This window comes from Scyliorhinus canicula, chromosome 10 (assembly GCF_902713615.1).
Source record: "Scyliorhinus canicula chromosome 10, sScyCan1.1, whole genome shotgun sequence".
Taxonomy (NCBI): Eukaryota; Metazoa; Chordata; class Chondrichthyes; order Carcharhiniformes; family Scyliorhinidae; genus Scyliorhinus; species Scyliorhinus canicula.
In genome coordinates, this window is record NC_052155.1 from 68,524,308 (window position 1) to 68,541,235 (window position 16,928).

A 16,928-nucleotide genomic window follows, 5' to 3' on the forward strand; every position below is an offset into this window, starting at 1 on the left:
TAATTGAACTAATATACTGGTTGTTTGGTCATTTGCCCAATATACGGAATGTACTCGCGTCTTGTGGTTCTTATTAATAAAGATAAAAGAGCAACGTTCCCTTCCCCCATTGCATCATCCGCAATTTTGGCCACAGTACATTCTGTTCCTTCCTCCAAATCGTTCACATATATTGTGAAGAGCTGCGGTCCCAGCACTGATTCCTGTGGCACTCCACTGGTTATTGCCCTCCAAGCGGAGATAGACTCCCCTTATCACTACTCATTATTTCCAGTTAGTTAGCCAACCCTCTATCCATGCCAGAATATTACCTCCAACACCATGAGCTCCATCTTACATGGTAGCCTTTAGGATGGCACCTTATCAAATGCCTTTTGAAAATCCAAATATACAATACCGACTGGTTCTCCTCTATCTACTCTGGCTGTTACCTCCTCAAAGAACTCCAGTAAATTTGTCAGACATGATTTCCCCTTCATGAAACCATGCTGACTCTGCTTAATCAGATTATGACTTCCTATCACTGCTATTCTCTCCTTAATAAATTAATTCTAATATTTTTCCAATAACTGTAGTTAAACAAACTGGTCTGTGCTTTCCTGCATTTGGCCTCCAACCCTTTTTGAACAAGGATACATTGGCACGTTTCCAATCTTTGGCATAGTTCCAGAATCCAAGAACATTTGAAAAATGACTACCAATGCATCCATGATCTGTGTTATTGTTCCTCCCCTTATGTTCAGGATTCGCTTGATTGGCTGAAACGGACTTCCTCCTTGCTTGCAGCTTAATTTATTCTCCTCAGCAACTGCCTGCATCTCCGACTTAGCCCATGTGGATTCCAACACAAATTCCACGCCTCACGTTTTGTATCCACCCAGGATTACAGGTATCTCCAGGATACATAACGTTCCTCAAACTGTTGTTCCTGCCGTATTCTGAGATCCATGCTCAACGCCATGCGCTGCCATATGCACACAGTTGACATTCCTCTCCAGCAGTGCCGACTCACCCAATCCCAAATCTGTCCTTGTCCCCAATTTGATTTTGTCCTTCGTCTCATCCGACACCTTAAGAAACAGGCAGAATCTCTGATGCTGGAGCATCGATGACCTGAACAAGTTCTGTGCCTGCTTTGACTGTGCCAGTCAGCCAATACATCAGTGCTACCTGCCCCAACAACCCTGAACACACCCATACCCACTATTACAGCCTCAGAGGTAAGAGCTGCCTTCTTGAAAGTGAACCCACGGAAAGCGAAGGGCCCCGACGGAGTCCCTGGGCGAGCACGCAGAGCCGCTGATGACCAGCTGACGAGTGCATTCGCAGATATCTTCAACACCTCACTTCTCTGCTCCGAGATCCTCACCTGCTTCAAGAAGACCACCATAATACAAGTACCAACGAAGAACAAGGTAGCGTGCCTCAAAGTCTACCGACCGGAGGCCCTGACGTCTGTTATCATTAAATGCTTTGAGCGGCTAGTCACGAGATGGATCAACGCCAGCCTCCCAGGCGGCCTCGATCCATTGCAGTTCGCCTATCACCGCAGCCGATCCACAGCAGATGCTATCTCTCTGGCCCTACAATCAACATTCTAACATCGCAACAACAAGGACACCTACGTCAGACTGCTGTTCATAGACGACAGCTCCGCCTTCAACACCATTATCCTGACAAGACTAATAACAAAACTCTGCAACCTTGGACTTGACCCCTCCCTGTGCAGCTGGATCCTTGACTTCCTCACCAACAGACTGCAATCTGCCAGGATAGGCAACAGCACCTCCTCCACAATAGTCCTCAACACCATGGCCCTGCAAGAATGTGTGCTCAGTCCTCTACTGTATTCCCTATACACACGCGACTGTGTGGCAAGATTTAACTCCAATTCGATCTATAGGTTTGCGAATGACATGACTGTGGTGGGTCGTATATCAAACAACGACGAATCAGACTACAGAAAGGAGATAGGTCACTTGGTTGCATGGTATACAGAAAGCAACCTCTCTCTCAATGTTGGAAAGACCAAGGAACTGATCATCAACCTCAGAAGTGTAGCACGACCCCCCCACCAACAGTATACATCAATGGATCCGAAGTGGAGATGGTCGATAGCTTTAAGTTCCTGGGGATCATTATCATCAACAGTCTGTCCTGGTCCACTCACGTTTATGCAACAGTCAAGAAAGCCCAACACGTCTCTACTTCTTACGGAAGCTAAACAAATTTAGCATGTCTGCATCGACTCTCACAAACTTCTACAGATGTGCCATAGAGAGCAGCCTATCCGGCTGCATCACAGCCTGGTATGGCAACTGCTCAGCCCAAGATCGCAGGAAACTGCAGAGTGCGGTGAACTCAGCCCAACGCATCATACAAGCTTGCCACCCCCACATTGATTCTGTATACACCTCCCACTGCCTCAAGAGGGTAGGGCAGACGGCATTGTCAGAGACCCCGCACATCCAGGCTTTGCCCGCTTCAAGACCCCTCCATCAGGCAGAAGATACAGAAGTCTGAAGACCCGCACATCCAGACATAGGAACAGCTTCTTCCCCACAGCTACAAGACTCCTCAACTACTCTCCCTCGGACTGACCTGCTCCCTGTAAGAACACTGGGCGCGATTCTCCGCTGCCCACGACGGGTCGGAGAATAGAGGGAGGGCCTTCCCGACATTTTTCCTGCCCTCCCGCTATTCTCCCCCCCCCACGGCCGCCCCACGACACGAATCGCTGCTCGCCGTTTTTTACGGCGAACAGCGATTCTCCCCAGGCCGATGGGCCGAGTTCCCAGGCCTTTACGGCCATTTTCATGAACGCAAACACACCTGCTCTCACCGTTCGTGAAAACGGCCGCAAAGTGCCGTCCCGGACAACCACGGCCGTGCCAAGGGTGGCATGGGCCTGCGATCGGTGAGCACCGATCGCGGGCAGCGGGTCCGATACCCGCGCACTATTCGTTCCTCCGCCGCCCCGCAGGATCAGTCCGCGGGGCGGCTGAGGGGCATGACGGCCCGCGCATGCGCGGGTTTGACGCATATGTGTGATGACGTCATCCGTGCATGCGCGGGTTGGAGCCGTCCAACCTGCGCATGCGCGGCTGATGTCATCGTGCGCTTGGTGCGCGGGCTTAGCGACGGTCGCTAAGCCCACGTTGCCGTGCTTCTCGGGGCCGCGCTGCTAGCCCTGCCCGGGGGGGAGAATCGGGTCCCGGGAGGGGGCGCGGAGGCTGCCGTGAAACACGGCCAGTTTCACGGCAGCCTTTACGACTCTCTGCATTTGCGGAGAATCGCGCCCACTATTCACGACGCCCTATGATGCTCTTGCTTACGTGGTAGACAGGGCTCTCAACTGTGTCCAACCATCTCCTGCACCTCTGCCCTCACCCCCTCTCCTCCCTCCCAGAACCAAGATAGAGTCTCCCTTGTCCTCACTTTTCACTCCACCAGCCTCCGCATTCAAAGAATCATCTTCCACCAGTTCCGCCAACGCCAGCATGATTCCACCACCAAACATATCTTCCCCCCACTCCCCATCAGCATTTTGCAGGGACCGTTCGCTTCGTGATACCCTGGTCCACTCCTCCATCAACCTCAACACCTCACCCTCCTCCCACGGCACCTTCCCATGCAATCGCAGAAGGTGCAACACCTGCCCCACGACCTCCTCCCTGTTCACTATCTCAGGCCCTAAAAACTCTCGTCAAGTGAGGCAGCTCGTCATATGCATCTCCTTCAATTTGGTCTATTGCATTTGCTGCTCCCAGTGCGGTCTACTCTACATTGGGGAGAATAAACTGGGTGACTGCTTTGCAGAATACCTCTGGTCCGTCTGCAAGCAGGACTCAGACCTTACTGTCGCTTGCCATTTCAACTCACCATCCTGCTCTCACGTCCACATGTTCATCCTTGGCTTGATGCAATGTTCCACTGAAGCCCAGCACAAACTGAAGGAACAGCACCTGATCTTCCGATTAGCCACATTACAGCAACAATGAGTTCAACAACTTCTGACTGTGAACTCTCTCCACCACCTTTACCCCATTTTATTTCTATCAATTTATTATTTTAATTTCTTCCATTGATCTGTTATTCCCTCACCATTGTTCCCCTCCCCCTACTCCACTTCGGCCAACTGTTCCTAATTGTTCTTTGACACACTGCTCACCTTTGTTCTGCCAATCACACATTTTAATCTCTTTATGTGCCACTATCAGCACCCTTCTTAGCCTTAATCATTCCTTTTATCTTCTTCCTCGACAACTTTGTGTATCTCCACTTATCGCTGGCCCCCTAACCAGCCACACCACTCCACCCCCCCCCCCCCCCACCCCCCAACTACAGTACAAATCTGACCCTATTTCCAGTTCTCTCGAGCTTTGACTGTCATCCAGACTGGAAATGTTAGCTCCCTTCTCTCTCCACAGATGCTGTCAGACCTGCTGAGATTGTCCAGCATTTTCTGTTCTTGTTTCAGATTCCAGCACGGTAATTTGCTTTTATCTTATTATTTTCACCTCCTGGTCTTTGTTTACCATTTCTTCGCATTTTAGTCAGGTCCAATTGTGCAGATATGATCAAGCTCAGTCACTTTACATTAGGTTATATACAAAAACCTATTTAAAAAAAAATTATTTTATTTCTTTGTCCCCTTTTTCTGTTGTGCTGCGTTCCTTCTCGTCACATATTTTCTTGAACATGTTATTAACATTTGGGCCAACTGCATGCATAATTGGATCCTAGTCGTCAGCACTACACTCCCGTGTATTTTTCGATGTCAACATTTACAGATGGACTAACATTTTAAAAACTTGAATTCTTGCAGTCTTGCAGCCAACACTTTTGCACCTTGGTAACATAATGTCAGATTTTACATGCAAGTTGACAGCACCCAGCTCTACCGCATTATCACTTCTCTCAACTTCCCAACTATGTTGTCAGACTGCTTGTTGGAACACCAAGTCCTGGATGAACTACAACGTTCTCCCATTAAACAGTTGGAGAAGAAGTAACTTTGTAAAATTCGAGAGAAGGCAGTCCACTTGCAGGACATAAATTATAAACCACAGCTCCATCGCATTTTGTCTACTTACAATTCTGTAAAGTAGATAATGATGTCTATTTCTCTTCCTGTAAATTAAATGAGGCAGTCAGTTCTATTAGGCTGCAAAATTAAAATGGTTGCATTGTGAGTTTGCCTTGCTGTTTTAATATATTTCAACTGCTTTCCAATTAATCAGATCTGCAATCCGCTACCCTTGTTTCTCCCTACATCTCTGCCCAAGCAATCCTTCAGGTCTCTTCATCCACTATCTATTCATAGTTTCATAAATCATTCCATTTGCCTAACTGATGCAGCAGTCTTCAGAGAGCAAACTTTCTGGGCTGGAAACATATTTGCTGGCATTTTTGCCTCCTGGTGGTAAGGACTTAAGAGCATTTAATTTCTGGGCCAGAGTAAAAGCACACAGTTAGATCTCTACGTAGGTTTTAGTTACGCTGGAGGGCAAAAATAGGCAGCAGATCATTAGCAATAGTGCATATTAGCCTTTCACATACATAATGACACGCACAGCTTCCACAAGTTCTAGAAGGTCCTATACTAATAATTATCCCATGCAAGCAAATAACAAAACTAAATTAAACATTAGGACGTACAGGGAAAATGTGTTGGAGAGTCACATTAAATTCATCAGCAGAGAAGGGAAATACAGTTTATTGATTCAATTTCTGGACAATGATAAATACTGACTTATAATAACAGCAGGTTTCTTGAGAGAAGACAAGCAGAAGAGAAATCAAAAATGAGACTTAATTCATTAATGATAACCAATGTCATAATATTGGGAGTGACAGGAAAGGAGATTAAACAGGTCCCAAAAGTATAATTTTGGAAGTGAGCCAAGAAGAATGTTGCATACCAGAACAAGAGAACAACAAGATTCCAGATTTATCAGCAAAATAAATAGGTGATGCACCAAAGGTTCTGGCAGATGTTCAAAATTTATATTTCATTCATTTCAAAAGTCAGAAAATAAAGAGCTTTAGGTTATATGCAGTTACCCAACTAGACGTGCCAGATGGTTAAAAGTTATTACTATTGAACAAGACTGTACCAAATCACTATTGAATAATTCAAAAAAGATGGTATGCAGTGTAGCGAGCTGAGAGAATGTTTCCTCTGGAGCATTCAGTGCCCATTTCAGTCACACTTTTGTCAGCATTTGTCTCACCACCATTAAGTACACAAGTTAATTGGATTTAACAAACTGTTATTTGCTTAAACATATTTATTATTCCATTATGGTACTTTTGAATACTCAGTGACTATGAGAAGTTATATTGCTAGAAACCTAGCCTGTCAATCTGCTTTTGAATTCAGTGGACTTTCCTTCGGCTGGGAACGGTGTGAAGCAAGTTACAACCACTGCGAAGACACTGGGAACTGTGTGAAGCAGGTTCGATTCACTGAAGAGTCTGGGAACTGTGTGAAGCAAGTTAGAATCACTGTGAAGGGATTGGGAACTGTGAGAAGCAGGTTAGAATCACTGTGAAGGGATTGGGAACTATGAGAAGCAGGTTAGAATCACTGTGAAGACACTGGCAACTGTGAGAAGCAGGTTAGAATCACTGTGAAGGGATTGGGAACTGTGAGAAGCAGGTTAGAATCACTGTGAAGAGTCTGGGAACTGTGAAGCAGGTTAGAATCACTGTGAAGGGACTGGGAACTGTGAGAAGCAGGTTAGAATCACTGTGAAGAGATTGGGAACTGTGAGAAGCAGGTTAGAATCACTGTGAAGAGTCTGGGAACTGTGAAGCAGGTTAGAATCACTGTGAAGGGACTGGGAACTGTGAGAATCAGGTTAGAATCACTGTGAAGAGATTGGGAACTGTGAGAAGCAGGTTAGAATCACTGTGAAGAGTCTGGGAACTGTGAAGCAGGTTAGAATCACTGTGAAGGGACTGGGAACTGTGAGAAGCAGGTTAGAATAATTCCGAAGAGCCTGGGAACTGTGAGAAGCAGGTTAGAATCACTGTGAAGGGACTGGGATCTGTGAGATGCAGGTTAGAATCATTCCGAAGAGCCTGGGAACTATGAGAAGCAGGTTAGAATAATTGTGAAGGGACTGGGAACTGTGAGAAGCAGGTTAGAATCATTGTGAAGGGACTGGGAACTGTGAGAAGCAGGTTAGAATCATTGTGAAGACCCTGGGAATTGTGAGAAGGTTAGAATCACTGTCAAGAGACTGGGAACAGAGAAGCAGGTTAGAATCACTGTGAAGAATCTGGGAACTGTGAGAAACAGGTTAGAATCACTGTGAAGGGATTGGGAACTGTGTGATAGCAATAGTTAGTAGTAGTAAAGCTTAATAGCGATGGTGAGCATTTATTAGCAGATTATGCAAAGAGAGAAGAGGAATGCATGACCACTGGACAGTCAAAAAGTAACAGACAGGGATTGCACAAGCAGGAGTCCCTTGAGTATACCTCATGAGAGTGGTAGTTCATCTGGGGATCAATTCTTTTGATCTTTTCATCTCCGAAACCTGTGACACGTTTCATGACAGTATTCAACAGTGTTATTTCATCCTCCACAGGGGATTTGGATATCTAATGATTATCTGGCTGATTAGCTGTTCCTATTGTGATGATAGAACTACATCCGGTCAATGTCCAGCACTCTGCAGTTTTAATGCCTTCCTTTCGAGAGTCCCTGCTTGAAGTGAACCTCCCCCCACCTCCACCGCAAACATCCCCCCCCCCCCGGCTCCGCCCCCACCACGACCACCCAGGAGTGAAATTCCATACACAAGGTCTAAAGGGCAATTTATATAGAAACTTTCCAGGGAAGTGGCCAATTTACAGTATGAGACATCAGCTAACTTGTGGCAGGGCTTCTTTAAACAATTCAATATGTCTGTTGCTAGCTGGTGAAGTTGTAGACAGATCTCATTCAGTTAAGTTTCCTGTTGTGACACTGATTAGATTAAGAAGAATGAAACTGGGCAAGTGCATCAATCCAGCTGCACAACAATGGACAGGCATTCAAGGAAGATGGTCTGACTTGCTCTGTCAAAGTCTGCAGGCAGTTCAAGGAGGACGAGGAGAGATAGTTTACCTTTGACACAGTTGCATAGGATGTTATAATAGAGCTACCTCCTGGGTGAGCAGAGCAATGTACAGGATAGCAAGATTACAGACTTCAAAATTTATTGAAGAAATTGCTGGGCACATGCAAACAGCTACAATTCACCTTCACTTAAAATGGCATCCGTGGCACTGTCACGATATATTTGTCTAGTAAAGTCATATCGTAAATTGCAAGAAAACCTCGACTTACCACTTAAGTCAGTAATACGATTGTATGATATATTCAATCTAGTTAAATTGATGAGTCCATTAAGTCCTAAAAAAAGAACAATAATTTTCAAATGTTATTGTCAATAGGTTTTATGTACTGTACAGAACAAATGCCATCTTGATAAAGACACCCACAAAATAAATTAAAGCCTGTATTTTAATTGCCATTGGAAATCCCACTTACAAAATTGCTGCTTGATTTTGCTGCTTGGAAATTAGGCAGACAAGTACAACGGGAACAACAGATTTAATATATATAATATATGTACTTTTTAATAAATATTTTTATGAAGACCCCACTTCAATAGCTGCACAGTAGATAACATCCATAATAGATACATTATAACATGTTATTGTTATATATTTAACTTTTTATAGAATCATTGAGTTTTACAGTACAGGAGAGCACTTAGCACATCCTGCCTGCAATGGCTCTCTGAAAAAGCTATCCAGTGGTAATAACCTATCACTATTTAACACATCATAAGCCTTTCTAAACTGGAGCCTTTTTGCGAAGTTAACCCTCAACTTTCTCAGCTCGAGCAAAAAAAGTCAATTTCTCAAGTGTCTATTCTCAACTGTAGCTCCTTGTTTTGGGCATTATTTTAGATAATCCCTGTTACACTTTCCCCACTTTTTAAAATGTTCATTCTGCAATGGGGTTCCCAAAACTGAATTTAATAATTGTAACCTATAACAAGGTATTGAGTAAGTAAAGCAAGGCAGAATTAGCACATCCCAATAATATAATAACTACAAATGTTTTACATATGATTTCAGTGCAATGTCATTTACAAACCTTCTACTTTGGTTATTAAGTTGCAAGACAGATTTAGTGTACGCAAGGCCACCAAAGTCTCCAAGCCTTCAATGCGAGTAATCTGATTTGAGGAGAGATCAAGATGTCTCAACTGCCACACTTGGTTAAGGCCTTCAAGTCTGCTGATTTGATTACAGTGGAGGTTGAGTGTTCGAATCTTTGGGCTTAAAGGTACTGTCAACAAGCTAGTAAAAAGAGAAAATTATTTTACATATATTCTGGATATTTCTTGACACCAGATACTGGAAATACACAACAGGTCTGTCAACATTTAGACACAGAGAAAATAAGTTAACATCTTGGGTGCAGACCAGTCATCAGAATTTATTTTAAAATCTTCCTAAAATTATTGGAACATATACATGAGGTGGATCACAATTAATCAGCTTTAAGTGTATTGAATTTGTGAAGTGAAGATATTATTATTTAATGTTGTCCTGCTTGTTACTTTTTAGATATTATGATTTTGTCCCAAAATTAAATTGAGAAAATTATCTTTCTCTATTGGGGCTGTCTTTAAAATAGATTACAGAGGCAAATTAAAGATTAAATTACGGATATTAAAAAGAAATGTACTTTTAAAATAATTATTTCACAATTTAAATTTCCTTCTCCATGTAGTATACGAGAGTTTTACCAAAAGACTAAAGTGCCAAATGCCCAAGTATCTTGTGTATTTGAACGTAATGCATCCTCGCATAATTTTTGGAATATAGATAAATCCCAAATTGGGACTGGAAATGTTTCCTATCCACTCTATGGAACCACATGCCGTTGTATCCTTGGGCATCCGTCAACTGTATTTCGACATCAAGCCCTCTGAGCCAATTAGAGGGGCACCATGGAAATACAAAATTAACATTAAAGGTCAAAAAAACTTCTACTTTGTGTGAAAAATTTGAACAAACTTTGGGGTGATTCTTCATTGAAATTTTTAATATTAATCAGCAAGTGACCTTTATTCTCTTGCCCAATTGTTATTTTCATTCTAAAAGCAATATATTTACTCCTATAACCTACAAGTTCCATTTATATAGCAGGTCTCAGTTAAGAGAACACCAGAGAGTATGTGACAAAGGTGGCGAGGAGAAAAAAGGTGGACATTGAGCAAGAAATAATCGAATTGGCGGGGGTGTGGAATAGGGAGAAGAGGGACCTGGAGAAAGAGGCAACCGAAGGCACAGTCTAAGGAAAAAAAATATATATAAATTTATCTATGGAATTTCCTGCCCAGTGAAGCAGTTGATGCTCCTTCATTAAATGTTGTCAAGATAAAGATAGATAGTTTTTTGAAGAATAAAGGTTATGGTATTCGGGCAGGAAAATGGAGCTGAGTCCACAAAAGATCAGCCATAATCTCATTGAATGGCGGAGCAGGCTCGAATGGCCAGATGGCCTACTCCTGCTCCTAGCTCTTTTGTTCTTGTATGTTTTAAATCAGGTTTTATGGGGCAAGCAGGTAACAAGGAAAATAGTCCACTGGTGTATGTCCAAAATAGATCTGCATTACATAATGGGCTGGCAATCAGATAAAACAGTTCCTGCCTCTAGTCAATAGCGGTGACATAATGATCTTTCCGAAGAAGAATTATATCAAACTTGAAGTTAACCTGTTTCGCTCTCCACAGATGCAAGCAGACCTGTCGAGCTTTTCCAGCACTTTATGATTTTATTTTAAGTTTCCAGTATCCACAATAATTTGCTTTTACATAAAAATAGAGTTCAGTAGAAACTGTACATGTCGAACAACACTAACACCTGTGAATAATATTGCAAAAGGGTAAGAATGTAAATGATGACTAGAAAGGGAGCCAAGAAAGCTTGCTAATAAATGCCTTTGTGGGGATGGCAGTAGAAATCATTTGAGGACATATAGTGCTAGGTAGGAATGAAACCACAAGAGAATAATGACTGTCAGGGTATCGGAGGTGCCACATAGAATATGATGAATGACTTTGTCCAGGGTGGTTTGAACTGGCCATAAATTCAATTAGAGGGAGTGCATCATGAAGTAGTGATAAAGGCAAGGGTGGTACTCACGTAGCAATAAACATTGAAATTGTGAATAGAAAAAGTTAGCTTTGAGTCAGCATTGAAATTTGAAGGATGGTGTGAGTGGGGGGGGGGAGAGAAGAGGAGGTCACCCATTTAAGGAAAAGGTAAGTAACAATGTCAGTTTCAGAAGGTGCAGGGATAACATGAGAAGAAAGGAAGGATTGCTAATGGAATTGAGATATGAAGTTGAATAGTCAAGAGTTGGATTAAAAGAGCAGGTTCAAGAGAACAGGTAGTGTGACCATTTAAAATGGTCGCCTGCAAAGGGTAATGGGAATTGTGGTCAGCTGGGACACATACAGTGCACAGCCCCTGTGTATTGTGCAAAGGAAAAACCAGACCGAACTGAAACCTGCACCTGTTAAAGATCAATCACCGATTTCCCCAGGACAATAGACTCAAATCAAAGAATAGTAACAGTAGCAGACTCCCCGGCGCCACTCCCCCTTATTTGGAAAGGCATACACAATTGGAACAATAACGATTAGGACCCGGTATCGATCAGCGTGATTGAGACTCTATCAATCCATTCGACCACGAGTTAACCCCGCCCAAAAGGGCGCAAAAAAGGATATGAAGCCCTGCGCACTAGGGATTGGTCTCTTTTAGGATCGGTCTGTGCCTACACCAACTGCAGCATAATGACCAGCCAAGTTAAAGACCTGCGATTGCTACCCGAGAGAGAGAGACGAGCCGCAGCCGAGACGAACCTGACGATTTCCAGCCGAGACATGTGGGGACTCAGATAAAGGCCTTTATACTCGCAGCTTGTGGTCTGATAATAAAGTGGCAACATGTATGAGCTTCATGAAAGAAATGGGTTCCATACGGTTTGGATGAAGAGATACTACAATATAGACATTCTGGGCTCAGAAAGATTTAGGAGATGGGGAAAATGGGGAGGGGCAGGGAAGGAGGAATAAAGCAGATAAGGTACAGAAGATGGCCTCAATTTTAGAAACAAATAAATGTATAAAGCCCCTTAAAACAAGAAGGGACAGTTTATACTGAAGAGAAAGATTTGGGGTTGCCCAAGCCTCCAATGAAATTGGGACTTTTTAATGAGAGGAGAATGCATATTGCGTGAGAGTTGATCATGACAGATTTGGCAATGGACAGAAGGAAACTTAAAAGTGCTCATGTATTCTTGCCTTTAGTCTATGGATAAGACCACAAAGGCAGTTGTTGTAATGGAAGCACAATACGGGTAATAAGCAATCTGGGACAAAGAGCACTCAGGTTGGATTCAAGATAATCTTAGCACAGACTGAAATGTCCAACTTTAGAAAAGAGTAAAATTGGAATTGGAAGATGTTAGTAAGTGGAAATGTTAGAAGTGGACCATTAGACATAGGCGAAGGGGCTGTTCAGCCCATCGGGTCTGCTCCACCATTCAAACAGATCAAGACTGATCTGATGTGATAATTCTCAACTTCACTTACCCGACTTATCTCCATAACCCTCGATTCCCTTACTAAGTAAAATTTTGTCTATCTCAGCCTGGAACATACTAAATTACCCAGCCCCTACAGATCTCTGCAGTAAAGAATTTCTCAGATTCACTACCCTCTTAAACCAACTCTGTCATTTATGAGTTAGCCAATTTTTTATCCACGGTAGAAGACTACCCCCAACACCATAGTCTCGTATTGGTACAATTACAGTAACATTCATGAAATTGATTGGAAACAGTCCAGTCAGTAACTTTTTTTAAAAAAATGATTTTAAAAATGTTTTTCCAATTAAGGGGCAATTTAGCGTGGACAATCTACCTGCTCTGCCTGCATATCTTTGGGTTGTGAGAGGTGAGACCCACGCGGATATGGGGAGAACGCAGTCTGTAACTATGACCTTGAAATGCAGTTCTATGAGATAGCAAAATCAATTAAATGGGTGTAATGCAGATAGAATTTCTTGAAGGAGATGGTTGTGGGGCAAATGGAGGATAGATGGGCCAAGGAGCAGGAGACATGAATATGTGGCTCAGGCTAATATTGCCAAGGACAAATGTCTTCTCAGGGTAAAGGTTCACAGAGGACAGATAGTTTTGCAAGAAGGCATTGGGGCATTTCAACATCTGGTTGGTGAAAAAAACGGAGGATTTTGAAGGTCAGGCAAGATTTGCGTTAGGTATTCAAAAGTGATAAAAGTGCCAGAGATGTACGGTTAAGACTCTGAGGAACTGTGTAAGTGGTGTTCACACACAAGGCCAAGATGTTTTTCCAAGATATCTTTAAAAAATAAATTTAGAGTACCCAATTAATTTTTCCCAATTAAGGGGCAATTTAGCATGGCCAATCCACCTATCCTGCACATCTTTGGGTTGTGGGAAAGAAAGCCACGCAAACACGGAGAGAATGTGCTAACTCCACACAGTCAGTGACCCAGAGCGGGATCGAATCTGGGACCTTGGTGTCGTGAGGTAGCAGTGCTAACCACTGCTCCACTGTACTGCCCTTTTCCAAGATATTTAACATAATTAACTAGAAGAGTTAATATGGGCTTGGATGGGAAATGTTCAAATCTGTAGCCAGATAAGGCACCCTTAATGAAGGGTGTAAAAGGCATAATTGGTCAACTAAACTTTGGTCAGATAACATCACCTTAGATGAGGTTATAACGTGAGAAAGCTTCTTGGATACAAAGTGAATTGGTATCCCAAGACTTGATGCAGAAATCAGAGGAAGTGCAGAGATTTAATTACGTATACATCCCTTCCAGGCCACACACCAGCATGACTTGGAAATATACTGCTGTTCCTTCACTGTCGCTGGGTAAAAATCTTGAAACTCGCTTCCCAACAGCACTATGAATGTACCTACACCATAAGGACTGCAGCGGTTCAAGAAGGTAGCTCACCACCACCTTAGAGATGCTATACAAGCAATTAAATTAATTATCTCAGTTTCTGGGCTTAACCCCATTTTTAAAAGTACACATCCAAATAAATCACTTCTAATTGCATTCTGAACAACAACTTTCTAAATCTGGAACATTAAGGAATGCAATAGTACCATTTGATCCAAAAAGACAAATGTAAACAATGGACTCAACCCCAGTAATTATTTGCTCATCGAGCCAGTGTGCACGCAAGACCTAGTACCCTTCATGCAGCAACATTCTTAGAAACCATTAGAGTTAATTGCATCAACTAGTCTTTACATTTATTTGCTAGGTAAATGACCAATGTACAGCATTGTTGAAGGAATTCATCTTGAACAAAGCTGGTTTTCACTGCAAGTACATCGAGTTAATTAGGTGTTCAACATCCAGGAAAGCAATTCATTGACATCACTGTGAGTGAGCACCAGCTTAAAATGCTTAATTAAGGTAAACGATTTGAATAAATGGTAGAATATTTTAGAAGTAATAGTGTCAGCTACAATGATTAATTGTAGAATTAAAGCAATTCTATCAATAATTGCCTCACTGTCATCAATTTATTATCCATTTTAAGATTTGCACACTAATTAATGCATTAGACACAAAATGTCTTTGTTCGCCAAACTTGAAATCGCCACTAACAGCAGAGAAAAACTCAATGCCAAACCCTGCCCACTGCAACATGACTATGTTCATTAACACAGCTTCAGCGTCAAACTGAATAGTCCATCACATTTTAGATGAACCTTGCTTGTAGCTAAATTTAAGATCCTGTATTTCTTAAGGTGAATTTAAAATTAAAATAGGTCAAATAGAAATGAAAAAGGCATCAGCTGGACTGAGGGCAAGTAACTCAAAAAATAAAAATCCGGAGAGCTTTGTATCCCCAATGTCTCAAACTGGGGAGCAAAACATTCAAATTTTTAAATATCAGGTTTTGGTGCTGGGTGAATTAGACACAATCTCATTACAAAATAAACTTGCTACACGGTAGCATTGTGGATAGCACAATTGCTTCACAGCTCCAGGGTCCCAGGTTCGATCCCGGCTTGGGTCACTGTCTGTGTGGAGTCTGCACATCCTCCCCGTGTGTGCGTGGGTTTCCTCCGGGTGCTCCAGTTTCCTCCCACAGTCCAAAGATGTGCAGGTTAGATGGAGTGGCCATGATAAGTTGCCCTTAGTGTCCAAAATTGCCCTTAGTGTTGGGTGGGGTTACTGGATTATGGGGATAGGGTGGAGGTGTTGACCTTGGGTAGGGTGCTCTTTCCAAGAACCGGTGCAGACGAGATGGGCCGAATGGCCTCCTTTTGCACTGTAAATTCTATGATAACAAAAGGCAGAAAGATATTTTTTTGTTGTGTGCAAAACCACAAAAGAATATTTGTTAAGTATCAGCTTCAGTCAGTAAGAGGCGGTGCCTCCAAGTCAGGGGGGAAATAGGTTCAAACCTTTCTCCACTGTCTTGAACACAAGAGCTTACGTTGACACTTAGCACAGTACTTTATCAGACATGCTATCTTATGAATGAAATGCTAGACCAAATCTATCTGCTTAGGCCAATGATCTCAAAGATCTCATGGCATTATGCAGAGAAGTTCTCTTCAAATCCTGACCAATATCTATGCCTCAAGTGAAAGACCTCAGGCAGATTATCAAGTCATTTATCCCATGTGAGCAGGCTGGCAGTGAAAAATGCAAGGTCTTAGTTCGATTTAGACTGTACGATTGATTGAAAATTAAAACTCAACCATGAAGTTGTGGTTTAAACATCTTCACACTTGGTGACTAGTACAAAGCGACAGAAGGATGCACAGGTTGATTAACGGTCTGATAGCCTGTGCTGTGGACACTAGTCTTACATGGAATGAAGGGTTTTCCCAAAACCCATAAAACAATGAGAAGGAAGGCACCCACAACTCAATGTTTGCATTCCACTCCCTGCACTGTCGAGAATTGATTTCTCACTGTGCAGCTTCTGAATCAGAGACTAGAGTGGTCCTAATAAGCAAATGGTTTGTTACCTTAACCATGAAATGGAACCAAATATATTGACGAGCACAAGTTTTACTTCCATCCCTTTCCTTTCAGATACAATTTACAAGAAGTTAAACAGACAATGAATTCCTGTTCCTGTCACTTTTGAGCCCATCGCCAGAAGAACGGAGTGAACTGGTCAAATCTTCCCATCCCCGTAAAAAAAGTATTCAATCACCACTCACAGCCTTCAGTATATGGAATGGCTAAGATTATAAACTAATGAAGAGATACCATAAACTAACACTGTGATAAAATGTATTCATGTATCCACATTCAACAAGATTTCAGTCTCGGCCAGACACTAAGACAAGAAGCAATTCACCAAATAGAATGAACAAACTGACAAATCCAATTATAAACTTCCAAGCCTTCCTGAAGGTAAGGCTTTGAAAGAAGCCTGAAAGAAGACTTGTTCACTGACTGTTACCTGTCTCAGGAGGCCATGGTAAGTTACAAAACCATCTACGACTATAAACTTGGTTCCATAATACACAGAAACAAAGCTGCAAACAGAGTTGGAGAGAACATGTTTAACAAACATATATATGGGCGAATAGCAAGAGATAGTGAGAGATTTTAATTTAAGATTCTTGGGCAACTGCAGTGGTTTCCCCGCTAAAGTAAAACCATGTTATATTCTAGTGAAAGCTCATAGCTTATCCCCTTTACTTTAATTAATTCAAATTTGAAGTAACATTCGTGCCATACAAGTGCTATTAGAATGAATCTAACATCTTCTTTTGAGATTCAGTGGCATTACCATTAACAT

General features: G+C 42.4%; 1 protein-coding gene across 1 annotated transcript in view; it reads right to left on the bottom strand.

Moving 5' to 3' along the window:
* Nucleotides 1-16,928, bottom strand: part of lrrcc1 (leucine rich repeat and coiled-coil centrosomal protein 1) — a 173,503-nt gene that overhangs the window by 139,624 nt on the left and 16,951 nt on the right. The window contains 2 exon segments of the mRNA XM_038809142.1: nucleotides 8,345-8,410; nucleotides 9,164-9,369. Of these exon segments, the coding sequence (XP_038665070.1) occupies nucleotides 8,345-8,410; nucleotides 9,164-9,369 (272 nt within the window).